Source organism: Trachurus japonicus, chromosome 4 (assembly GCF_045865225.1).
Source record: "Trachurus japonicus isolate A0001 chromosome 4, Traja_1.0".
Classification (NCBI taxonomy): domain Eukaryota; kingdom Metazoa; phylum Chordata; class Actinopteri; order Carangiformes; family Carangidae; genus Trachurus; species Trachurus japonicus.
Window position 1 is genome coordinate 12600410 of NC_140910.1, and position 26437 is coordinate 12626846.

Below are 26437 nucleotides of genomic sequence, written 5' to 3' on the forward strand. Positions count from 1 at the left end.
CCAATGTGGTCTTCTGCTATTGTAGCCTAACCATCTTGAGGTTCAACATGCTGTGTGTTCTCAGAAGCGTTTCTCCTGACCACAGTTTTAAAGAGTTGTTGTCTAAGTTACTGAAACCTTTCTCTCAACCAGTCTGACCATTCAACCCTGGCATCTCATCAACAAAGCGGTTCCATCTGCACAACTGCTGCTCGTTGGATGTTTTTTTCTTTTTTTTTGTTTCTTTGCTTGTCTTAAACACTATTCTGGGTTAACTCTGGAGTCTGTTATGTGTAAAAGTCTCAGATGATCAGCAGTTTCAGAAACACTGGAACTAGCCAGTTCAGCACCAACAATGATGCCATGGTCAAAGTCCTGAGATCACATTTTTTTCCCCACTCTGATGTTGGCGCCTTGTATCCCCATGACTCTGTGCATTATACTGTTGCCACATGAATGGCTGACTGTGTAACAGCATGAATAAGCAAATGTACAAGTGTTAACAAATAAAGTTCTCAGTGAATATAAACTGTATAAAATGAATAAAACCCTTGACCTGAATATGGATGGCAGATAAGTTATTTTAGTCCCTTTCCAAATAACAGTATATCTGTTGTTAATTTGAGGTCTATAGATAACCAACATTTTGACATTTGGTCCCAGCAAGAAACGCAAATGTGTAAATAATGAAATTAAAGATTAGAAAATGTATTTAGAGGCTCCTGATACTGTGCATGCTGGCTCGCTGTCACAACCTCTTAAGAAACCAAAGTAATTGATTATCTTCATGCAAGTAGTAACCTGCTTTTCCTGCTGAACAATCAATGAATCATCCATTGTGTACATTTCCGCTAGTTTTACTTGAATATCTTTTCTACAAAATTCACATATCTTCTAACATTTCTTATTAGACAGACCAGCCTCATCCACTTAATTCCTAGTTTGGGAATCTCCTCGGGATTAATTTTATCTAGTCCCCCTTGCTGTTTGTTGCATGCTTTTGATCTAATAGGCTAAATTCAATAATCGCTTAATCTTTAAGGATTTTTGAATGAGTAATGTGGACTGATTAGTTTTGTACAGAAATCATTTAACTAATCCAGACTGACTGGTTGACAGCAGTCATTTCTTTACTTTAGTAGAAAGTAGGGATTATAACTACAAATATTTCCCTTTTCCCTGACTCAAAGATGTAATTATGGGGCATTTTGGTGGTCAAGGATTTGAAGGTGCTAACAGGGTAGTCATAGTAACCTCAGTTAATATGGTCAAGGACCTTTCTTGCACGTCACTCATCACTGTTCCCTCCACATTGCCACCTGTCTAAGGCAAAAGAGCCCCATCTATGGCCACAACAAGGTGTGATGCATTTGAATCCTGAGTGGATTTAGTTATGAAACATTTCTGTCTGGCTGAGTGCATTCAGTCCATTTCTATTTTCAAAATAAAACAATAGCAGACAGGATTTTAAGAACTGATTTTAATTAATTCCACACGTCAATAACAGCTGTTAGAATACGATCATTTTAAATTTTACAATTTTATCCTCAACAGGCATCGAATGTGTCCCCAGATCTGAGCAGTGGTACAGGACATAACAATCCACACCTTAACCAGTCCTCCTGCTCCTCAGTGGCATCAGCTTTAGGTACCGCTGCCCTCCACAGCTTCTTATTGTCTGTTTGCCGATAGGAACAACTGGAGGCAATTCAAGGCTTAATAAAATATTATTTAAATTTTATTGTCTTTTAATATGAACATATAAAAAAAAACACAACAAACAAAACATTTACATCATGGATTGTAAGCCTCTGCCCATGCTACCTTATGCATTATAATAATAAGAAGAGATGCCACTACAAAAAGACCAGACCCTCAGCTCTCTCCAGCTCTCAAACAACCTGCAAACGTATCTGGCTCAGATCCACAGAAGCAACCTGCAGCACCTCTGACCTTTAACCATAAGGCAAAGAGAAGTTTAGGAGATCCGTTCAAATAATGACTTTCTACATCTAGCAACAAATTAACAATGTTGTTTTTTTTTTATATGTATAGCAGTTACTTACAAATACAAATTGCCTAGTTAAAGATGGGTATTAAGAGTTCTTTACATTATTTTGCTTCAAAACGCCCTATATGGAACATCCTGTTCAGGGACAGACCAATGTAGACCAGGCAAAATGCTGTCGATCAATTTTGTGTGATTATCAAATATTTTTCACCACTACACTGAGTTTGTAAGCTATGTCAGCGTCTCAAAGGAAGGAGAAAAATGGAAGACCAGATCTGACCCACTTTTTCCAATCATCAACCTTATCACACAACACACTTGGCAACAGTGAGGGCCTGGATCAATGTGTAAATGTCGTTTCTCTGTGCATTTGAGCGAGGCAAAACGAAACCAGATTGTGTGCTGATCAAACCGCAACAAAAAAGGGACAATGAGAGAGGGGAATCATCCCATGCAGAACTCATCTGAGCCACTACTTTTTCCCTTCTCTGGTGTCTTAAAGTGGAGTGGGACTGCCGCATTTCTAGTTTCACATTTTCTAATTCCCATGCATGAGATGCTTTGAGGAGATGTGGTTACAATGGTTACTGATCCTTGATTAAAATGGCTTTAAAATAAATAAGCCATATTGTGATGAAGTATCAGATGAAAGTGCAAACAGCTCTGGCAACACAGCAACACCTTCTCTCTTCTAGCAAAACGCTGACGACCTTCCTGCAGGCAAACCCGAGGCCTGCACACGCAGCCCGTGTATCCTTATCTGAGGAGCAGCAAACACATACTGACAATACTAGTGCAGGTGCTGAGGAATATTAGTTGTAAGTCTACAGCATGTAGCAATTAAAGTCCAATTCTATTCCAGCAAATAGATATGACCTTATCTACATTGAAAGGAGGCCGAGGGGGATTGTTGGTTGAAGCAGCTCCACTTGTTCCAGACAGGACAATTTGTAATCCAATCAATGACTTTAAGCTTGGTGGGATTGCACTTACTGACACTTCATTACGTTTCGTTGTGTCAGACATGTTGAACCCACCACGGCAAAAATGCTCTGAATGCTTCTTTGACCCAGGTCGTATTCATTCACAGGAAAAGAAAAAGGAGTGTTCTTCAACAGCACAGCCTTGAGCCTCTCATCGCACAAACCACCGTAGCAAAGGGGTCCTGCTTTCTGCAACGAGCAGCTCCTGTCTGTACAGACCTACAGCCAAATATCATGTAGCTTTATGACGAATAACTGTTAAGAGAACATGATGCAGTTAAATAAATATGAAACTTGCAGAGAAGGATGCCAAAATGTGGGGGTGAAAAAAAAAAGAGGACAGCACTTCTGAATCTTGTTAGGTAACAGTCCTTTAACCTCGGGTTTTCTTTCTGTCTATTTCATACTGAAAAACTACGTAAAATATAAATGAAATAAAAACACCTCAGACTAGGGTCTCATCTGCCGGCCAGCTCAGCTAGTCTTAAAACAATGAGCTCCAATCTTCAAAAACAAACAAAAGGCACCAAAATCTTGAAACCGTCTCCTGTCAGTGAATTCTTAAAATGTATCTGCTTTGGCACAGCTGCCACAGTCATATTGATGCGTTTCGTCCTTTTATGCTCCCGACACGTCAAGCCAAATAAAAACACGTTACAGCTAGATAACTGCGTTAATGTTCCACTCATCACTGACACCTACAGTTCAGTTAGCTTAGTTATGAACAAACTAACTCACCCTGCAAAGATTTTGTTGCTTAGAGGAAACAGAGCTGCATGGAACGATGGAATTAAAAAAAAAAAAAAAAATCAAAATGTAGGAAAACAAAATCTCCAGTGTAAAATTGGCTTCAGAAACACTCATCAATTCTTCTGTCCTCGACTTCTTCCATAGCTACTCCCTGGTCAGTCTGCTAAGTTTTTATGACTGAGGTAGGTTCTCTTATCTAAGGACAAAATAAAAATGGAAAGCATCACACATTGAGGCCAGTATTGTGTTCTGCCCTTTCATATAATTAAAAGGATAGATTCCTGAAAAAAACCCTTTCAAGCTTTGATTTCATTCTCCGAACAAAGAAACAATAACACAATAGGAAATATATCAATTTGCATCACACTCCACATACCTCTGCCTCGTCCTCCCCCAAATTATTCATGCTCTTTTCCAATAGTTGTTTTTGACCTTTTACCAAAAACTACTGAGGAGCCTCCATTACCAACTTGCCTGTTCATCACACATGTGACAAAAATCAGAGACACAAACATTGACTGCCCACGGCTAAAAGAGCCTGTAATTCAGAGTCAAATACAAAGAGAAATGGGGTGGTAGAGAGGAAATTGTCTGGAGAGAGAGAGAGAGGAGGAGAGGAGGAGAGAGGTTGGGTGGTGGTGGTGGTGGTGGTGGTGTTGGTGGTGGGGTGCTTGATCCATTCAGTTTCTTTAGTAGAGGCAGGACGGTACAGATATTCACTGCAAGGTGACGGTTGGCCAAAAAGAGTTCGATTTGCTTCCAGTGGTGTACAGTACAAAGAGGAATCCTAATCACTCTAGATTGAAGATTCATTAACAGTGCATGTTTGAGTGTGTTTGTTTTGTCTGGGTATAAATCAGAGCTGCTAAAAGGCTCCGATGTTTGGGCATAGGGAAGGGTTGTTGCATCTAGTGGATTACTGTGTTCCTGTCCTCAAGTTTTTAGCCCCCTGCCTCTCTGTCTCTGTGTGTGTGTCAGTCTATGAGGGGACAGAGGTGTGGGGTCAGTAGGCAGTGACCAGGTCCTTGTCGTAGTTGTATCGGCCCCTCTTTGGGGCAGGACTGTCAGCGCTGTCCTCTGTGTCCTCGCTGTCTCCTCCTGCCCCGCCCCCTTCCTCCTCAGAGGAGGAGTCAAGAGTCAGATCTACCACTGCGCCTCCTCCCGGTGCCACGGCAGCTCCTCCTGTGACTCCTGCCATCCCCACTGAACCGCTTCCAGATTTACCCGTCAGGCTGGTGCTGCTGTGGGCTGGTGAATGACCGTTTGCCTCAGGAATGCCTGCAGACAAAAATGTCATTTAGAAGAAGGGGAAAAAAAGATACATTGTTACATTGTAAAAAGAATTTACTCCAGCAAACTCATCCACAGGAAAAAGTGAACACATCCAGTTAAAGAGATAAATGTTACAAGGTTTGACTCTTACATATATCAACAACAGGGTACTCTGGTGTGCTGCTGCGTTCTCTTTCCCTGTCCCTCTCCTTGTCATCTCTGATGGGTCGCCAGGAGCCGTCGGTCAAGTACTCAATCTCCTCAATGTCCTCACTCGTCTCTTTAAGAATCTCAGACAGCAGCCTGAAACACACAGTGCTGGTTAGAGTTGTCCAACAAAACAGATTTGACACCAGAAAATGAGCAGAATACTTAACGACAGGAGCAAAGCCTAGCAGCAACGTCTGCATGGGATCCTGCAGTTTGCAAATTGTGTCTTAATCCATCTATTTTCATTCAATAACAAGAAAAAGCTCAAGGTATGCTCCGTGAAGAAAATCATAGAAATCCTCCAAAATGCTTGATTTTCTTATGAACTAAAAAACTGCATTAATTAGAAAAAAACATAATAGCATTTAGTAATTAGGCAACTGAAAGTGAAACCTAGAGATCAGTTTAAGAAGGGACTTTCACACAAGCTTAATTTAAGGAATGCAAATACATCTCAGGGCCAAACTGTAATACAATGCGTTCAGTCTTTGTGGAAGTTAGGGAGTGCCTATGAGAGTTGCTCACAATTTGCAAGAAATTACACGCCCAGATAGAAAAATACTTTATCATCGGGTGAGCAGAAGATAAAGAGAGTAGATCTACGTGTATTCTTTTCTACAAGGCATCCCAGCATCAACCATCTGTGTGCATCAAAGATGCAGAGCTCTACACAGCTGGTGCAAAGTGGCACAAGGCGCAATGACAGTATCTTTGTTAGACTCACTTGTCATTTTCCTGTTGAGCAGTATTTCACTGTTATTTTTAAGATGTGTTATCAGGAGAATAATCTATATGAGCGAGTGTGCAACACACATGTACTCTGAAAATGGTTACTCTTTTTTTCATATGGTTGGACAAGTTGGCTTGGACATTCGACTATAGGCTGAGAGGGATGGAGCGTTCCTTGTAGTGTTATGTTAGTTGCACAAAATTAATAGAAATCCGTGACATACAAGCCTATGCGGACAACTGCTCTTTCTTGGGACCCAGTAAATCAGCTGCATTTGCCCACAGTTCTATAATGAACTGAGGATTTATTCACACTTCTCCTTGTACAGGCCTAATATAAAACACTGTATGTCCAACTTGGTGATTTGTGCCATTACTTCTTTGTGGAGCTGTCTGCAGCATGCTGATTCACTCCGCTCTTCCTTGCCCCAAGAGTCACAAAGTGAGACGGCAAAATCTGTTGTGCTTTTTCACCAGCAAATTGTATATGCACAGGATTTACATGCTACATTGAACAGTGATAAGAAAAACAGTGCTGTGAAGAGTTTGTTTGGTGTCCGATAATTATTTTGATTGAGTAACAAAAAGGACTAAAGTGTATTGTATGTTTAAAATATCTAAAATGATGAGTCTTATCTCAATAGTAGTATCTGTCAAAATAATTCTAAAACTATTTTATCATCATATTGTACAACCCTAATTTATAAACTAGAATCAAAAGTTGGTCCTCTCATGCCATCCAAAACATGCAAAGGTTTTAAAATAAAAACATAATGGGTTGGTGCATGGTTCAACTTGTATAAAGAGTTCTGAAATGGGGCCTGACATCTGAGAAGCTTTAATCATACTCCCCAGACTGGTTCCAGCAAAGAGGGTCGTTAAAATGACATTTAAAAAATGGTACGGACTTATAGAAAAGATGATGATGCTGCAGCAGTGGGACGAGTCCAGAGGTGGCAAGTAATGAAGTACAAATACTTCGTTACTGTACTTAAGTAGATTTTTCAGGTATCTGTACTTTACTTGAGTATTTATTTTTCTGACGACTTTTTACTTTTATTCCCTATATTTATACGCAAAAATATGTACTTTCTACTCCTTACATTGTAAAAACAGGCTCGTTACTTTTTTTTTTTTTGACACGACGTAAAATCACTGGTAAAAGACATGAAGAACTAGGCCCCGTCCAGACGAATCCGTTTTTTTCGAATCCGGATAAATACTTTATCGGATCGGCCTCGCGTCCACACGAATCCGGCGTTTTCGGGGGGTGAAAACGGTATTTTTTGAAAACGGGTCCCAGAGTGGGAAAATTTGAAAACGCCGCCCCAGCGTTTTTGTCTGGACGGCCAATACGGACTTTTTCTGAAACGATGATGTCATGTCCCCCGCCGCTCTACCTGTAACCTGAGACACACACACACACACCGCTGCAGCAGCAGCTGCACACTGACAGTCTCGGCCGACTACCGTCAGGTCGCTCAGACGCTGCAGCTGAATCGCGCCTGTTTAATCATCACTGATCATCATATTTACTCTGACACGACTCCCTGTCAACATTTAATCCCATGTTTGAGTTTGAATACAGCGGGGAACTTCTTCTATTGAATTACAGCGGGGACTTTCCGTCTTCTTCTCTGTCTTAATTGTTTATGTGTGGCAGGCAGCGCTGCAGCGCCACACACACTCCACACACACGCCTGCAGTATGTAGGTACTACAGCGTTTTGGGTCGTTTTCAGGTGATGCGTGTGGATGCAGATATTTCTGAAAACGATGCCGTGTTTACGGAGATTTTTTTCAAAACGATTAAGAAAAAGATCGGATTCGGTGAAGCCGCGTATTCGTCTGGACGGGGCCCTAGAGAGGGAAAGAGGGAGAAGAAGAGGGAGGGAGGAGGGGTGGTAGAGAGAGAACCGAGTTACCAACTTGTACTGTAGCAGCGACATGGAGGCAGCTTGCATGGAGGAAGGAAGCGATGGTGGTCGGACTATCCGACGGGGTGGGGGTGGGGGGTGGGGTTGAACACCGTACAATCAGCGCAATAGATAGTGCATTTACCATTTCCGAGCGGCAAAGCGCAACCTGTCCATGTGCCCGTGTCTGTGTGTATGTACGCGCGTGTGTGCGCGTACGTGTACGTGTGGTGCGACCGCACGCGAGAGAGACGGCAGGTGGACTGACTGACAGAGATGAGAAGTGATGAAACGCTGTTTAAAAATTCTTATTCTTATTCTTATTATTTAGTGAGAGTCTGTGGCGGCCCAAACGTTGGGAAACACTGCCTCTGGTCAGTTCAATCTTGATTATTCTGTCTGAACTTTTTTTGTTTAACAAAATTAATATTATCAAATGATGTAGGTTTCATTAACGGCAAAAATTCATTTTTACTTTTTACTTTTACTTTGAAAGTACATTTCAGTGCCTGTACTTTCTTACTTTTACTTGAGTAAAGGAGTTGAATCAGTACTTCTAATTTTACCAGAGTATTTTTTTACACATCTATCTGTACTTTACTATCTGTACTTCTACTTAAGTACAGAATATGAGTACTTTTGCCACCTCTGGACGAGTCAGAGCGTGTTTCTGTCTCCTTACCCATCAATTGTGAGCAGCTCAAAAGGAGCGGGCTTGTCACAGACAGGGCAAGTCCACGTGGGCTTCTTTTCATTCATCTGCAGGAAGAAGACCGCGTCGAAACACTGAAGATGGGCACAAGTTAAAACTCGACAGGGTACACCGAGCCGCATCTTCACCAACTGGGAGATGGGAAAGGGAGAGGACAAAGCACAGATGTCAAAATTCAATGCAGGAATAACACGTAGGAGATACCCGTCATGTGTTCTCATGTTTGTATACTCACTGGACAGATGAGAGAAACCCGGAGGCCTGTGGTTGCAATTTCACTCTCTGGGTCAAAGCGTAGTTTGTCTTGTACTGTAGATAAATGATGGATAATTTAATGTGACAGCTCATTGTGACGACTCATTTCCTATTAATGTTATAATGTACACCAGAACAGTGTTAATGAGTAAAAAACGTAAGGAAATTATGAACAGTAATACTTACTGCGTTCACGACAGCGTTCCGCACTCTCAACAGAGCAGAGTTTGAGTTGGCTGAAGAGATCTGCTGCAGTGAAGACCCTCACTAAATACACTGCCACCGAGTACCGCTGCAAACACATAGATTCAAATGCTGTGAGTTCAAAAGACCACAAAAACTAAAATAAAGTACACAGTAGAAGAGCTTTAAAGTATTCAGATGCCATCTCCTTCTGGACACTTACTCATTTTGTAGAGTCAAAACAAATTCTTATGGGTTATTGAGTGTTGGTGGGTGGGCTAAAATGGCAGAGCGTGGATACGTTTTAAATATTTCTTTACACATGTTGAAATTTGCATGTAAAAAGGTCAATATCATAATTTTCAGAAGACAAACCTGAGGATCATGGTTCGCCCTTTGGCCAAAAGAAAAGCTGTTCATCAGTTGGCCAGGGGATACTAGATATACTGCAAGGGCCCTATGCCTAGTTATATCACAGAACATCTGGTCTCACTTTGTCCCCATGCTTTGAGGAGAAGAGCAGCTGAGTAATGATAAATGAATAAATTATAAGTGATTCATAATAATCCTTCCTCCTCACATTTGGATTTCAAAATGAAAAACTGAAACTATCATGTAGACTAAGTATTCAGACTCTCCACGGATGTTCTATGGAGGTTAAAGCAGAAGTAAGCGGAATGTTTGTGTTAATATTAGTCTTAAATAGTTCTATCTTCCGACAGCAATCACTTATATAGAGTGTTTGGTCTGAAACACGGGTCTGTCAGTCACTCTGCTCTGCTGTAAGCCGAGGAGAAAACTTTCCTTGTATCCTACAAATTTTATCCAATGAGGAGAGAGAAAGGCATAAAGGGGTGGTCCTCTCTGTGTGGAGCCAAGGGATGCGCGTGAATGTGGTGATGTAGGGACGAGGGCGGGGACTGCTAACTCCATCGGCTGACAGGAAGTTAGCCAAAACCACCGGATCGCTTACTTCTGCTTTAAGTCTAGGCTTTGGTTGAGACATCCACAGATGGTCAGACACTCGACCCAGCGCCATCCGAGCACTGTTTTGCTTTCATACTGAAAGTTCAACCATCACCACCATCTAGTCTGGGGCCGTTGACTCGCTGTTTTGGGAAGGAAACGGATCCAGGGCAAGAGAGACAGGCCTTTCCGTCAAAATAAAAGCACCAAGCTAATAAAATGCGGTAAAACTCTTTAATTTAAGGAATATAATTTACAAGAAAGTCCCCGAGCAATTAAGTTAACATTTTGCTTTTATTGTATTGCAAGTTAATGTTTATTTTATAAGTTTTATGTTGGTGAACACTTTTATTTTGGTGAATTTGGTGATTTCGGTATCCGCTACAGACAGGAACCAGAATGCAGACTAATTGGGAGGTAACTGACACCAGGCTCTTCGCTTGTCTGAAGATGATGGTGATGCGAGGCTACCACCATCTGAGGTCGGGTGCCCTCCAGAACCAGATATACTCATTTAAATGTATCCTTCCCTCTGTTTTGAGCAGTCTGTCTGTCCCTGCTGTCCACCATCATGCTACACCGTAGAACAGCCTTGGCCAGGTGATGAGCAGTACCTGGTGTTCGCCACACAGTGTTTGGAGTTCTGCCCAAAGGGGTTAGTCTTTTAAATACCGTTTGGCATCTGCAAGCAGCGCCTTGAACATTGTGGCTTGGGTACCATAACATTAGCAGTGTGAAATTTGGAAACTTATATACACAGGTCTATCCCTTCTTAACTCACTGAGTGCTGCGCTCTTTTCCAAAGTTTTAGTCAAGTGTACCGGCAATTTAGACCATTTTTGACGATTTTTGTAGAGCCACAGCGTATTCTATATTATTGCCACCAACACATACTATGGCTCATTTGAAAGGTGAAACGTTCTGCTTCAAATGGCCACAAACCGTTTGCTTCTACGTGCCTCCGTTCCTGAGAAAAGTCAAGCTAATGGCTGGGTTTCATCAAAATCCCTGCTTTTTTTCTAGAAAAGGAGATCCAGCGTCTTTTATGAAAGGTGCTCTGTTTGTGCCTGTTGCTCTTCTGACACTTGCATTTCTGGATCAAAGGGCTTGTGTAAGATACATTTATACAACACTTGTTGTTCTATTCACAAAACCACCATCTGTAAACAAGAGATATCTGCTTTTGATTTTCTATTAGTTTGCAAAAAAAAGTCTAAAAATATGTTTTCATTTTTGCACTCCACAATCCATCGTGACAATTTTATCAATTTAAATTCAAATCAACACAATACAGTGTGTAAAATGTGGAGGAGTCTGAAAAGATTCTGAAGCCACTGGCACTGAACATAAAATTAAGCTAAACTTCACTTTGAGAAACTGAAACTTTTAACAAGATTTTTTATGGGAGGAGAAATCTTATCAAATATTTCCCTAGGAACCCTCTGGTGTTTTATACAAGGCATTCTCTTTCATTATATGGGCCTATTACAAAAGTCACGCATCGTAGGAAAACCTAATACAGCACATTGTTTTAACCCGCTTTAAATATCTACTTGCATCAACTTAAATAAATACACAAAAAACATTGAAAGTTTTACTGCAAATATAGCTCCCTCCTGGACAAACATTAGAAAAAGTTAAACTGACTAAATTTACAGCAGCACTTTCCCTATGCACCAGATCTGACATGCTGAGGGTGGTTTAAAACTGCAGTATCTTGTTCATGTTTGTTTATTTTAATATTGTGGATAAAGAGAGACCATTGAAATCTTACCACTACAGATCTGCTATGACTGTCTTCTTTCTCCCTGAGCATTATAATAAATACTACAGAACACTGTATAAAATATTTAACAAAACTAGTACAGTGAAATTGTGGTGCAGGCCGTATATTTTAATACTGGCTTATGGCAGGCTAACCTCCATAAAACTGTATTATCTGGATTTATTAAATAATAATCACATTGTAAAATCTGGAGCCCTAGAGTTAAAATCTTTTTCTTTAAAAATGACTTCAACACACACAAGATGACTGGTTGGAAATTGTGAATGAAATAGAGGTCGACCGATAGTGGATTTTTAAATTCCGATATAATAACGATAGTTTGGAGCAGGAAAAAGCCGATAGCCGATTAATCGGCCGATACCCCCCCCCCACCGAAAAAAAAATTATATATTAATTAATTTTTTAAATTTTTTCTAATAATAATAATATATAGCTATTAGCTAGTGTAAAACTAAAGGATGTGGGACACTGAATCATCCCTGGACCCTGTGAGTGACGAACAGCCGAACTCCACACGTTAGTTTGTTTACATCAGAACAGCTGTAGTGACGTGACGCTGCAGGAGAGGAGACTGTAACTAAACAGGACGTAAGCTCGTGGTGTGGTTACGCCGTACATTAACAGGTGACTGTTTCACTACAATTAGCCTACTGTGTGGAAAACCCATAGACTGTAAAAAGAAAAACCACGCTGTAATGATCGTGATCGAGCTGGACGAGTGTGTTTGGAGCTGACGGGAGGAGAGAAAAAAGAGAGCGAGACGCACGTAGCGGCCGTGATATGACGACCCCGTCCCCGCTGAGGAGGAACTCTGCTGTTATGGAACAGGACCTAAACCAAGTCGAGTAGAGCCCATAGAGCCCAACTTTGTAGTGTAAAGAGCCATTATTGTGCGTCTGCCCCAACTCTGCGGCGCTCTCTCTTCCTCCTTCCTGTCTTTCTCTAGCTGTCCTTTCAAAATAAAAGCACAAAAAGCCGGAGGGGAAAAAAAAAAAAAAACCCACTGACTCGTGAGCTGGTGGCGGTGAGATATTTAGCGTGGCAGCCGCCACCACATTATCTATGCAGGAACCCTTATATGATTAAGAGAAAATACTACAGTGTTTCTCATTAAATAACAAGAGAGTTTCGTTCCAGTCAGCCCCTCCACCAGCCGCCTCTCTCGCGGTCGCACCGCACCTACAGTACCCTCACCTGGGTCACTTCTCTGCTGCTGCCGCTGCACAGGCCCCGTCTCTCTCTCTCCCCTGCTCTGTGTGTGTGTGAAGAGCAGCCCCGCCCCTCAGTGATCAGAGAGACAGAGAGCGGCAGGGAAGAAGCAGTTTATGGCGCTGTGGAAAAAACTGCAGCCATCGGCCACTATCGGAGCCAAGTTCAGCTGATTCCGATAGTTTGTAAAACGTCCTATCGGCGCCGATTAATCGGCCAAAACGATTAATCGGTCGACCTCTAGAATGAAATATACATTATGGAACAGTGGACTCATGAGATAAGGATTCAAGAAGAACAATGACGATCACACTGGTAATGCAGGAACAAACTGCAGAGACATGGCAATCCAGCGTGTTCTTTTCTGAATTCTTTTTTTATTTTCTCATCCTTTTCTGTTCTTTTTCCTGTGTATATTGTTTATATAAGTATCAACGATCGACCATCAAAACAGTGTTGACAATCATTTTTCAACTTATCTATCCGACTAATTTTTTCAGCTCTGATTAGCACATGAGAAAAACCTGTTTCTTTCTGTGTTTGTTTACTTTCACGTTGCTCATCTCTAATTGGTTTACAGAAGAGCCCTGAAGGAGAGGATGCCAACACAGGTAAGAGTGTATTCATCAGCTTTCCAGCTGCTTATCAGGATCAAGATTGTGGAGGCAACATGCAAGAAGGCGGCTGAAGCATTTCAGCACTTGGCCCACAAAAGCCTTCTTCAGGAGTCTGACCACGCACAAATGAGTGGGACCTGGAAATCACTCAGAAATAATGTGCCGCAGTTCACCTGGGTGCTCCTTGTAATCTACCAGAGGACGATATCTAGTCTCCTTGCTGTGTTGCCACCACAACAATGGTGTTATTCCACAATATGAGATTCAGAAACAGACTCTGACCTTGCCAAAGTTTCCCCAGGTGATGGTGACTCTGTTAGTGACGCTCGAGAGATGCAACCAGGGAGTGATGTTCACAGGTCGACATGGACGACGGGGTTCCACACCAGGCTTATTAGATGGGTAATAGCCCTGTAAACACACAGACACACACAAAGGACAATATAAGTTATTAATTATTTTATCCTCTGAAGTAGTTTGAGATACTTGCTGAAAGAGGAACTATGCAGGATTTGTAGCTTAACTATGCTACATTTGTACCTTAATTAAACAGCTTTGGAGTAATTGTGAAGGTTTAATAAATGGCTTAACCTGTTACAGGGGACAAAGGAGGCTCTCTGCCTTCCACGTGCATGTCACCTATGGCGTGTCTTGGCTGAAAAACAACTTTGCAAGATCAGAGCCACCGCCCCGGTGTCCCAGCTCTCTCTGCGGCACCGCGACACAAACGCGCCCCATGACCCGTAATCTCTTGTTTATGACTACACAAATATACACGTCGTAACGTCGTATATAACGTTATCCACCACTCTACTGATTTATTTCTTGCTGGCTTCTTTGTAAACAAATGCACATGGCCGGGACGAGAGTTAGCAAAACAGCAGAAAAGCGACCAGATTTACATAGTTCCTCTTTAAATGGCATGCATCAGAATTCTATCTAAAGAGGTTAGATGGAGTTTTAAAAAACTATTTTGTTTGGGCTCATTATTGTGTTTATTGTTCCTTCACTGCTTCATCCAAGGGGCACAAAATTGCAAACAGCTTCTAGGGTTGTTCGGTATACCGGTACTAGAGTGGTACCGGGGTACTAACGCATTTAAAACGGTACTATACTGCGCTTAGATGGGACCGGTACTTTCATTTTGCGCCGCCGGCAGTGGTGACGTCGCCGCGTGAAGTCGCCGCATTGTAATTTGAGCCGCGGCGAGCGAGTGAGCGAGCCACAAACGAAGCAAGGTGCTTTTTTTTTTTAATTTACCATTACAGCGCGAGCTACGCGGAGGAGTGGGGGGGGGGGGTCAATTTGGTCTACGTATGGGAAACAATAGGTGTGTGTGTTTGAGTAAAATGAACGTTTATGTTTCATTCTATAAACTACTGATGACAATTTCTCCCAAAAATTACAACTGGTCAAAATGACTGTTTACTGATTTAGTGATTATTTACTGGTACATATGTTATAGTTCTAAGATTTTCTATTAAAATAAAGCTAATAATGACATTTTTTGTGTTCTCTTTTTATTTGGAAAAGTATCGAAAAACATGTTGGTACCGATACCGGTACCAAAATGTTGGTATCGTGACAACACTAACAGCTTCTAGTCTTTTCCCTTTTGTACTGTTAAAATGGAAGTGAGAGCTCCATTCTCTAAAGGAAGCGCACAGAGCTCCAAACAAGTTGCACAGGGATCTTAGATTACAGTCACATCTATAGTTCCGTATATTATTCTCTCTATGAGCTTGCCCTTGTGCTCTTGCTTATTTAGGCGTATATGAAGCAAAAACAAATTTAATTTCAATTTTTTTTTTTTTTCATTTTTCTCAGTGTTAAAGGTAGAGTCTGGAGTTTTGTTTGTTGCAGTTTGTAAACAAAACATTCCAACTGCGCCCCTCCTCTCGGGCTCAACTGTGTAGCCTCTTGCTCCTGACAGCAGCAAGACCGCGGCCATGGGCCGATAACCGACCGTCACCAACACGAGGAGCCTCCGTGTTATGCCGTTGTGGTGAGCTGGGAAGTGGGTGTTAGCGGCGGATGCTAACCGCTACCACTAGCCGAAGTTAGCATCGAGCTAGCTCCCAACAACGGCCCTAATACTTGTTACCAGTCGAGGCTTTAGTTGTTGGTGACGATGGGGAATCGCTCCGCGGCTCCAGCGCTTCACTCAAGACTGTATTTCTTTTTCTTTGCCGTCCTGACTGCTGCTGCTGAGACAGAGAGAGACTAGGCAGCATCAGAGACAGCTAGTGCAGGTTAGCTGGAGAAAAAACACAGACTCTCTCGCTCTCCACCCAGAAACGTCCACATGCATAACAAAACAGAGTAAAAGACCAAAATACAGGCAGGGGAGGGGGTGCTGCAGACACTGCCACCACCACATAGGACTAGAAGCCCATAGGTGATGATTAAGAGATTTCATTTGTATAAGTCTAATGTTTATTTTTGGGCACAAAACTCCAGACCCAACCTTTAAACAAACCCATAAATACAAAGTCAATTGCTTCAATTTCAACTTCAACCAAAGCTGAATCTGTAGCTGGATATTCTTTTACTTGTCTTATTACACATCCTGGCGTCCAGGCACATGCCTGCGTTGGTAATCCATCACCACCATTCAATATGGGGCCAGCAGTTTGGCCATGAACAGGCAGTAGGTCTGTCACTGTCAACCCAACCAGTGACTCAGTGACTGTATATAAACAGAAGGCTTACTGTAATCACTGGAAGAAAAAAAATATTTCACAAGAACAGTAGATCTCTCCTGCTTCAGTCATGTTTGTGCTCTGAAGGTGCGGCATGTGCCAAATAAGTGAAGCAACTCACCGGCACATGACAGTAGGATTGGTTGACTTTGACAGCAATGTTAGGGGGATACTGGTCCTCCTGGACGCCAATGGAGTCTGTGTAACAGATTCTGTGACAGAGAGTGAAAGGAGAGAAAAAGCCAGTTAGCATGACTGCCTCTGCATCCATCATGTCGTAGTTCAGAACTTCTGTATTTCAAAAAGGGAAATATGAAGCTGAGGGTTAAATAGTGTTTGTCCATGCAGGGTGACACACATTTTCCTTTCTTCCCTTTGCAACAACAGGATTACGAAATATCTACTGGTGATTGATTCAAAATAAATCACTGTGAACTTACCTCAGAACCACTTGGATTGATCTGATTCCTGGACGCAGCTCACTGAGAAAGGACAGGACACAGATTAAAACCAGCATCAGTTACATATTTTGAAATAAAGCTGGTCTTAACAAAACAGTGCAGATGTGGGAGAAAATGTTGGACGTTCTTACCTCGCATTTCTGATCTGGTCTGCTTGGCTTGGTGTTAATTCAAATATGCATTGACTGTCCTGCAGTTTCTCATTGTTCTGGGAAACTGTAAAGTGTAGAAAACTTCCATTACATTACAGCACAGGCACAGCACGTAGCTGAATAATTTATCAAGGGAGAAATATTTCTCCAAAAGAGAACCACCTAAATACAAGGATAAAGACACCAAATGATCTGCACTTACTTAGCTCTGTTGGTGGCAAGAGTGTCTCCAATGTTTGGTAGAAGGGCAGTGGTACCAGCTTGACCTCTGCTGCAGGTGTGGGGAGCGGTTTGGAAATGCCATTGAGGTAGTCTGCGCCCTGAGAGGTGGCAGTGGGGGATGAGCTGAGGGGTAAGTAGGTAACTGGGACGCCCTCTGGACGCCGTGCTGCAAGCCAGCCTGATGCTTTGGGGAAGCGCGACTCGTAGAGCTGCCTGACGTTCTTCAGAAGCTCTGGGCTGTATTCGGTCTGCACCAGCCTCAGCGCGCGCCCCACCAGGTCCTGTTTCAGCCCACTTTTACTGCGACCCATTGAGGCCAGCAGTGTCTGCAGGTCTGAGACCCGAAAACTTTTGACCATGTTCTACGGGAAGAGAAAGAAAGACAAAAACATGAGATATAAAATACAGCAACATTCCATATTCTATGCAGAGGAGGTTTGAGTGACAATACGACCAATTTACAAGTCCTTAGACTCATTTTCATTCTCATTTCCACCTGTGGCATATTTACATTTGACTGAAATGGAAAACCATTTAACTAACGCAGCTGTAATGGCTTTTTTCTGTGGATTTTTTTAAACTTATGGCCTTTTCGAATACCTCAATGCTTCAAATATTTTACTCTTTGCCAAACTGTTTGTTGTTGACGCTTTCCACAAGGGATTTATAATCTGAATTTCACCACTAGCCTCTTTTAAACACAGCTCTCACTATCATTTTTGAACCCTCATTTTGCCGGCTAATGCTTATTTACACTGTACCAAACATACCTGGCGTAATGCAGCCCCACTAGTGCATGATTTTTAATAGCATGGCGGCGTTGTGTTCAGAACTGTGATGTGTAACACAACGGTGTCGAAGTCCATGCCATGGAGGCTCATGCTTCGGCTTAGATATATAACTATGTGACTCAAGCACATAAATGCATTCCACTGTACGTGTTTATATTCTGTGAGTTACTCCAGTGAATGTATTATCTTCTCAGAAAACCCTCAAAGATCCCTCTTGTTAATTCTAATAATTTAATCATTGCATTGTTGGTTTCCATGCCCTACAAGGCTGCTAAATTTGACACCTGACAGCCTCCACATCTAGAAAATTAAATGCAGCATTTAAAATTAAATAGCAGGCGACTCACTTTAATCCTTGAGAAGGATGAACTGGACATGTTATTAGCCAGCTATAGTAAGAAGTTACACCAATCCCCATTTTGACCACTTTCATTTTGGCCAAGTCATTTTCATAGTCCCATTCTTGGACAAACTGTAGTATATTTTAATCGTATAATACTATACATTTTCATCATACCACTCAAAATGTATGACTTCAACACTGTATTACCAAGACTACATGTCTGTGACACATGAACACATTGGGCTGTATTTAGTTTAAGGATTTAGCCTAATGCCCCATGTTCAAAGGGAGACACAAAATTGCTAAGGCAACTTCAAAATATATGGAAATACCAATACTTTGAATCTTCATTTAACAAAAGATGGGCACAGCTCTTCTTAAACAATGTTTACGTACCAAAATCTATTTACAGTCCCATCAGATAGAATACACCTCAAATATAAAACTAGACAACTTGTACAAAGTTCACTACTACTGCATTATGTTCCATTACCGATAGATTTGTTTATTAGATGGATTAGATATATCTAACGATATATACAATTAGTGAGATCAATCAATCAAATAAAGCGTATAAAAATTCACCGTTATCTGCATTAATGGCATTTGGATAAAATCGCATGCCCAGCACTAGCAAGTTAACTTTTAGGAGGAAGACAAACCATAATAAGCACGTGTTTACTCTGTGAGTGCATCGGATTTAAGAAGACAGTACAATGGAAAGTCTATTACCCAAGTCATATCATGTACTCAGTATACCAGGTTGGGATTTACTAAACTTGTAAACAGGACATACTGAAAGGTGAAAACAGTTATTTCAGGGCTGGACCCACAAAACAATCTTGTGTATTTCACGGGTAGCGGTAACTTAGTGAGGCAACATGACTGTCGGGCAGCAGCAGCAGCACACGGACTGTTGTTGTGAATGGAAAAGCCAAAGTGCCATGCTGCCATGTTTTATAAGCCAGCTTTGTGCCCACACAAGATTTTCACAATAACGCAAATGTCCACTGAGCGTTGGGATTGATGAGCTGCGCAAAAAAGTTGCAGCCATAAAGTCAGTAACGTTGCAGCTTCACCAGCCTCACTCACAAAACCATCAGCACAGCCTCTGCTATCGGTTGGCTAGCTTGTCTAAAAGACTGGGCTGTCGGTATTCAATAATGGCAACTGGACATTTTGACAGGTGCACAGCTCCATAAACTCACTGGTAGCGACAGAGAGACTTCACTGTGCGACAAATAATGTCGTTTATTCAGATGGCGGGAGGCATGCTAGCAGCAACCACCTAAATGTTTGTATGGTCTCATCATTCATTTTCATTTCTTCCATCTGAGCCAGCAGCGTGATGCTAGCTGAACCAACGCACTTGCCTGGTTAACACTAACCTAGCAGGCTAGTTGTGTTAGCGGCGCAGGCTAGTTCGCTTCGTCGTGAATGTAATACGCCACATTTCTAAAAGTACAGAATCTTAACCGTATCCACACAAAGCCACCGGTTTCCCCACGGCCCGGCACACTTTCAGCCCACACTCCCGCGCCCGTCTCCCATCAAACCAAAGCTAGCCCAGCTCTACTTGCCATCGCTTCCACCAGTTCGGCCGCCATCTTCGTGCAGCAGTACCGCGAGAGTCAGCGACGACGGCTAGTCTTTCACCAATGGAACGGAGAGGAAGCTTTGATTGACGGGCGCCATCAGCCAATCACAGCGCGGGGTTACCCGGGCCCCGAAGCGCTGCAAACAAAATGGGCGGGATCACCGTTTTTTAAAGTTACAGTACAACTTTTTAAAAACACTAAGAGACAGGTCTCATTTTCAAAATTAGGCCTCAGTGTCCCATAATGACACCGCGTGTTAAAGTGTTTTGATATCCACGATGTGCCTGTTTTATAGTATTGAGGAATTGTGGTCAAGGGTCTTAAAAAATGTTTAAATTCAACGTAGGAGTAAAGCATGGGGTGTCAAGTGGAATCGGTCGCATGGTCCCTTCAAATCCCCTCCGAGCAAAATAATCCGTTTCAGGTTTTGCCCCCAGCCGCGAGATGTGGAGTTGATGCTTTGTCTGAGGTATGTTCATTATTGAATCAAAATGAGTGATTGACAAAATACACCCACACGTCAAAACATGCACCAGCTACATCATGTCCAAGACACCTATGCCATGTTGTGTTCCGCTTTTTGCAAAACAAAAATATGTTTGGTTGGGACACCTTCACGCACCCTCTGGTGATCCAGCCCGGGTTTTCCAAAAGCTCTTTATATGTGGCAAAGAATAGCCTCATGGAAACACAAAAATCAATTGAAGGAATTGCAGTATCATGTAATAACACGGTGTGTTTTGTTTTGGCTTTACTTTGGACGTGAGACATCAATAAAACAATGCTGTACATACAAAAGGACAGCTGGCTTTGTCATTAAGCTGGCCAATTGAATATGCCATCTATAATTACAGTTTGTGAATTTGAGGGGGAAAAAAGACACATGCTATAGGACTCAGTTTTTCTTTTTTCTTTTTTTTTTGATGCACCTGTCAAAATTTATTTCACAAATGTAGACCCAAACTAGCCTACAACATGGTGCATTTTACACAATACAAGCTACTATCTATTTACAATTCTAATATTGGTTCATATCCTATATAGCAAAGGTCTGCATATGGACTTATACAGTTGATAACAATTCAAAAGCTTGCTAATGTAAAGGCAGCATTGTGCTCTGTGATGTGCATGCATTTCATGTTCCATTATTTAAACAGAAGAGGGCAATATGGTCCATGATTTGACCTGACTGTTAATTCATGCGCTCTGAATGCAGAATAAAGCAGATCCATCTAGACACTGAATCATTCCTGTTCCTTAACTGACATGATAACCACTGTGGAGACAATACCCACACCTGTCGACAGTTCATATTACCCCCCTCCCCCAGTAAAAACTAATTTACACAGACTTTTGTTTGTTTCAGATCCCAGACTTTAAGATAAAACATAGGACTTTTGACACATTTATAATTTCAATATTGTCAGTATGATACAGCTTCTCTGAATCGTAAGAAGAAGATGCAGAATATGTGAGCAAATTAAGGCAGTTTATATATATTTATTTTTATAGGCTAATGGACCTGAGTCTGTAATAAAGTTATCTATAACTATCTATATGGGGAAGGGGCTATGTTTTAAGATGAGTAAGATGTTTTGGTAAGCTTCATAACAGCAAACAGCAAAAAACTTGAAATGACACTTACTTTTTTTTTCATCATTTAAAAACATTAATCTTGATCATTTCAGTTTTTAAATTCCAGTTGTATTAAACAAGTGTAAAGGTAGAATTTATGTCACAGTTTGAAATGTATGTTTGATATGATAATATAAACAACAAAAACAAACAAAATGCACTGTATTTCAATGTAAACCACAAAAAAACAGAAATGATAATTTTTTTTAGAGTTTTAAAGTTTGATAAAATATTCCTCCATACTACCCTTATATGATGTGACTCATAATTAAAAAGCACTATAGGCAATAACCGTTCTTCAAAAGAAAAACTGAACCAAAATACCCCAACCCTAACCATTAAAGATGACAATATACTACAATACACAGTTGTAAAACACACAGTATCAGGACTTAACCTGGAGATTCTTGAAAAATGTGCAAGACATTACATTTGGTGAATTAATTTACAAGCAGAACACTATTGGTATTTGTGCAGGCCCATCACATTGTAAATGAAAAAACAAACAAAAACTCATTGTATTTCTTAATTATTTGTAATGATTGCCTGCAAGAATTTGAATGAAGGTCATGGTTGACACAATTAAAAAAAAAAAGTTCATATGAACCAGAAATGAATTTATTTGTTTTCTTTAGTCATGGTTACTGTGTGACTTAATGTGAATCTGTGTTTTTGTTTTTTTCTCCATTAGATTAAATTCGACTCATTAATTACTGCACTGTGTTAACTAAAGTAATTCTTTGGACAGCATCTCTATGGACAAAACAACTTTAACAGGATAAAACTGGCATCTAAAAGGCCTTTGATTCTACAGCATCCATCCTCTGCACACCATGTCTTACTAAATCTTGAGTGTTTAATCTCCCATAATTACAAAGATTTGCGTAGGTTAATAAAAATAATCCGCCTCAATTGAGACCCCCTACCTGGACCACCCCTGTGCCTTCTTTGCCCCTTTCTGTGAGGGATAAATTCACAGTCATATAAATAGAGACACCTTAACAACTGATTCAGGAGCAATAGGCAGTTGGATCTTGCGAGGGACGTTTGGTTCAGTGCAGAGTTGTCAGGGCGGCGAAAACGCTTAATTACACTTCGTTGGCAAACAAAGAGAGCCTATTTAGTCTTCAAGACTGACGTCATTTCCACAGGTTGAGGTAGTGTCGCTCATCAGCGTATCAGGGTTAACAACAGTTGAGAGGCTCATCTTTATCTGTGATCGAGTCAACTGTTAGACTTCGCGAAACACGTGAGTGTCATTGAGAGATTTAGTTTATGAAGGGTCCTGATTTTAAAAGAAAATAGCCATGCTGTGAAACTCAGCCACACAGTTCTGAGAAAACTTCTGAGAGAAACGCTTTCCATTTTTCTACTATTCAACAGTCAGTTTGGAACCAATAAAACCTCTTTGATGAGTCTGAGATATCTTAATTCAGAAATGACAATGGAGGACAAGAGCAGCCACACCGGCGTCAGAGAAAGGCTGGGACTGAGCTTCACTATTGACTACCTTCTGTTCAATAAAGGAGTCAAAGGTTCTAAAGAAGAAGCGACAGGAAGTCGTACAGAAGAGGAGACGGCGAACAACATGCTAAATCATCAGAATCCTAAACCTGAAGAGGTGGGGATTCGCTCTGAGATACACGAGACGCAGCTACAGAGGTCAGCGGTAGACACCGAAGAGAGGAAAGTCAAAGAAGAGGAGGGGGATGAAGACCAACAACCAGAGGGGGAGGAGGAAGTGACCACCACCATGTCTGTCAGCAGCGAACCGGACAAGTCAGACAAGTCGGACAAACCCAACCAGTCGTACATCGCACTCATCTCCCGGGCAATCCTGGCATCCGAGCAGAAGAAACTACTGCTATGTGACATCTACCAGTGGATCATGGACCACTACCCTTACTTCAAGAGTAAGGTACGTACACGTCTGTGCTCTCATGTATTCCTATTTACCAGAAAAGCAGAGGTCAGCATATGTGGCTGTGCTAGTGACGGAGGATGTTTAGAAAGTCCAATTGAGTAACAAGGCGAAGCTGCAAAACAACATGAAAACAGGTGGTTAGTGTCTGCGGGAGAACTCTGAAATGAATCTTTTGTTGACTTTGTTAACTTGTCCACACAGCTACTGGTAAGGCTTTCTTGGGACAGATGACAACTCGTGTTCATCCAAGTCTTCATTGTCATGTTTGATTCTGTTGCTGAAAAATAATGTGGCAGCCATTTTCACAAATGATGTGACCTACTTGGCAGGTAATCTGTCTGAGTGGTTAGGCAATTAGGTGCTCACAGGGACACTAGATGATCTTCTTGTTGGCGAATTCACAAATAAAGTAATCCTGTTGCTAGGTTGCAAACTGCCTGTGCCTTTACCAGGTGCTACAACAGATTGGACGTAGCCTAGTGGATTAAAGTTGATCACTGGTTTGACGTGCTAAAAAGGTAACTGAGGGTGTCGTGTCTTACTGTGATCATATACGGTCTTGACACGCTATCGCGCATCCTGCCAACTACAGGACGAGGTGACATCCTGAGGAGGATCAGTGATACTTAGCAGCCACCTATGTTCATTTTTGAACAGGGTCACCCACCGTTTAACTCTTACTTAATTCAAGGTTTTGCTCTTGGCCTAACAACATTTCTTTCCTTGCTTCAACAGGACAAAAACTGGAGGAACAGCGTTCGTCACAACTTGTCTCTGAACGATTGCTTCGTCAAAGCAGGTCGCAGTGACAATGGTAAAGGCCACTTCTGGGCGATTCACCCATCAAACTATCAGGACTTTTCCAACGGGGACTATCACTGCCGAAGGGCGCGGCGAAGGGTTCGTAGGGTTGCAGGACAACACCCCCTCTCCGCTGTGAGCTCTCCATACCACCCTTCCCTCACCCGGCCTCACAGGACCGCCTGTTGGTGCTGTCCTCAGGCCCCAGCGCTCCCTCTGTCCTGTCTGGCACCCAGACTCTACTGGCCTTGGTCCCGTGTGCAGCCACAAGTGGGCTTCTACCCGGGCCTGCATGCCTCTCTGCCCTGAGAGTGAACAGTTTATATATCTGAGGAATCCTGCACTCAGTTTGGGCCTGTTGTTACTATTGGATAAAAGAGACATTTTAACACATTTTTGCTTATAATTATATCATTAGGTGATAACTGATATGAAGTTGGGCACGGATGCAAATTAGCAAATTGCTAACTCAAGTTGCTCATTACATTTGTGCACACGTACGAATGTTCATTAATGTGTATTGTCCCTTTTAAATAAATAAACATTATGTTCACCTTTGTAAGTAAGGACAAAATGTTTTTAGTGCATTCAATGATTGAATAAAATGTACAAATATTTTAAATGTATTGCACATCTTTAATTTGTATTTTTGAATGTTTTTAGAACACCAGAAATATAATACAGTGTTTTGTTTTAATCTCATTAAATCATGTTGAATTTAACTGATGTTTTTTCATCAGATGCCTCAGGTGTGTGTGTGTGTGTGTGTGTGTGTGTGTGTGTGTGTGTGTGTGTGTGTGTGTGTGTGTGTGCATGCATTGGCCTGTGCGTGTGTGTAGATAGAATTAAAAGTGAGCCCAATGCTAAAATACCACTTGGTATTAGATGCTAATTAGTCAAAGCTGTCGGGATGCAAAATCTTCTGCCTTAAGAGCCTAAAATCAGGCTTCCCAAAGCCGACTCCCAGGGATATGAGGCCAGATAATCTGAGCAATCCCAAATAGTATCAAGAAATAGGAAGCTTATCACACAGTGTAATCTGTAACCGCTGCTGCAGAAAGAGGGGGACCACAGGAGGCCGGGGATGAAGGCAGCAGAGGAAAGGGAAGGAGCCAGAGGGAGAGAGAGAGGGAGGTGAGGGGACGCTGATTTATTGGAGAGAGGTGGGAGGGGCTTTTTTAAAGAATGAGTCAGATATGTATGCATAAAGCAGCCATCACAGAAATGTACAGCAAAAAGAATAGTTAAAGATATATTCATATTAGTTCATACTTAACAGAAAATTACACTCAAAATGGATACAGCATGGATCAAGTAACATTTTTTTTGAAGGACATATATAGCACACCCTAAAAGCAATAAATGAACCTGTATTCTAAAGCATTAACAGTTTAGTTGTATTATGACTCAGAAATATCACCAGCATAAGAATCAAGTCAATTTTGTACCTGTCCAGCTTTTACATCAATAGTGAAATTTCTCTCTGACTTGCAAAGGTTGGCATTTACGTCCCCAGTGCTCCAGCCAAAGAGGATTAGGTCATACATTGACTTTTCTGAAGTTTGTTTGTCTCAGCTCATGTGGGCTTCTTATTTGCAAATTATTGAATATTTGAATAAGGCAATATTTGACATGAAATTACATTCTGAATAGACAAACAATATGTCAGAGGGATAAAGCTTAAGAGACAGAGAGGGGGAAAGAGAGGGCGTTATTCACAACAGTTATTTTCTGGTTATGTTCATTAGAACAATGACAAATCCATCTAATTAATTTTTGCTCACCAAATCTTCCTATTCAATGTCGGCAGCTAATTGGAGACCTAATTTGCTTAATTCCCATGAATTGGTCTCTGCATCAAATCCTCTTCAATTCACCAGCTTTAAGGCTTTAATTTGGTTGCATATGTTTGTGGTACACACACACACACACACACATACACACACATCCATGAGCGTGCAGTTCACACACATAAAACTCCTACACAGACATACACTTGTGTAACACAATCAGGTAAATGTAATTATGCTTTACCTGCCTTCCACAATACTGTAAAAAAAAACAAAAAATTATAAAACAATTATATTCAACCAAATCACATACACAATTGCAATTAACTACCTTTTGAGGGGAGTAAGATTGAGGTCATGAGCTGTCTTTGTGTATGTGTGTGTATGTGTGTGTTCATATGTGCATGTCATTTTGTTAATCTAATGAGATGGGCGGAGGGG

General features: G+C 41.5%; 2 protein-coding genes across 2 annotated transcripts; one reads left to right on the forward strand and one right to left on the reverse strand.

Annotated features, from left to right (window-relative positions):
• Positions 1-1444: 1444 nt before the first annotated feature.
• Positions 1445-20254, reverse strand: pias4a (protein inhibitor of activated STAT, 4a). The gene is made up of 11 exons (XM_085774073.1): positions 19829-20254; positions 17095-17476; positions 16872-16956; positions 16720-16761; positions 16401-16491; positions 13860-13988; positions 9003-9108; positions 8797-8870; positions 8532-8692; positions 5147-5298; positions 1445-5001 (listed from the first exon to the last, which is right to left on the reverse strand). The coding sequence occupies exons 1-11, from the start codon at positions 19853-19855 to the stop codon at positions 4727-4729; spliced, it is 1524 nt and encodes a 507-aa protein (XP_085630199.1). The 5' UTR covers positions 19856-20254; the 3' UTR covers positions 1445-4726.
• A 2613-nt stretch (positions 20255-22867) lies between these two features.
• Positions 22868-24533, forward strand: foxq2 (forkhead box Q2). Its single transcript, XM_085774079.1, has 2 exons — positions 22868-23399; positions 24141-24533. Exons 1-2 carry the CDS (start codon positions 22893-22895, stop codon positions 24513-24515), a joined length of 882 nt encoding a protein of 293 aa, XP_085630205.1. The 5' UTR covers positions 22868-22892; the 3' UTR covers positions 24516-24533.
• Positions 24534-26437: the final 1904 nt, after the last annotated feature.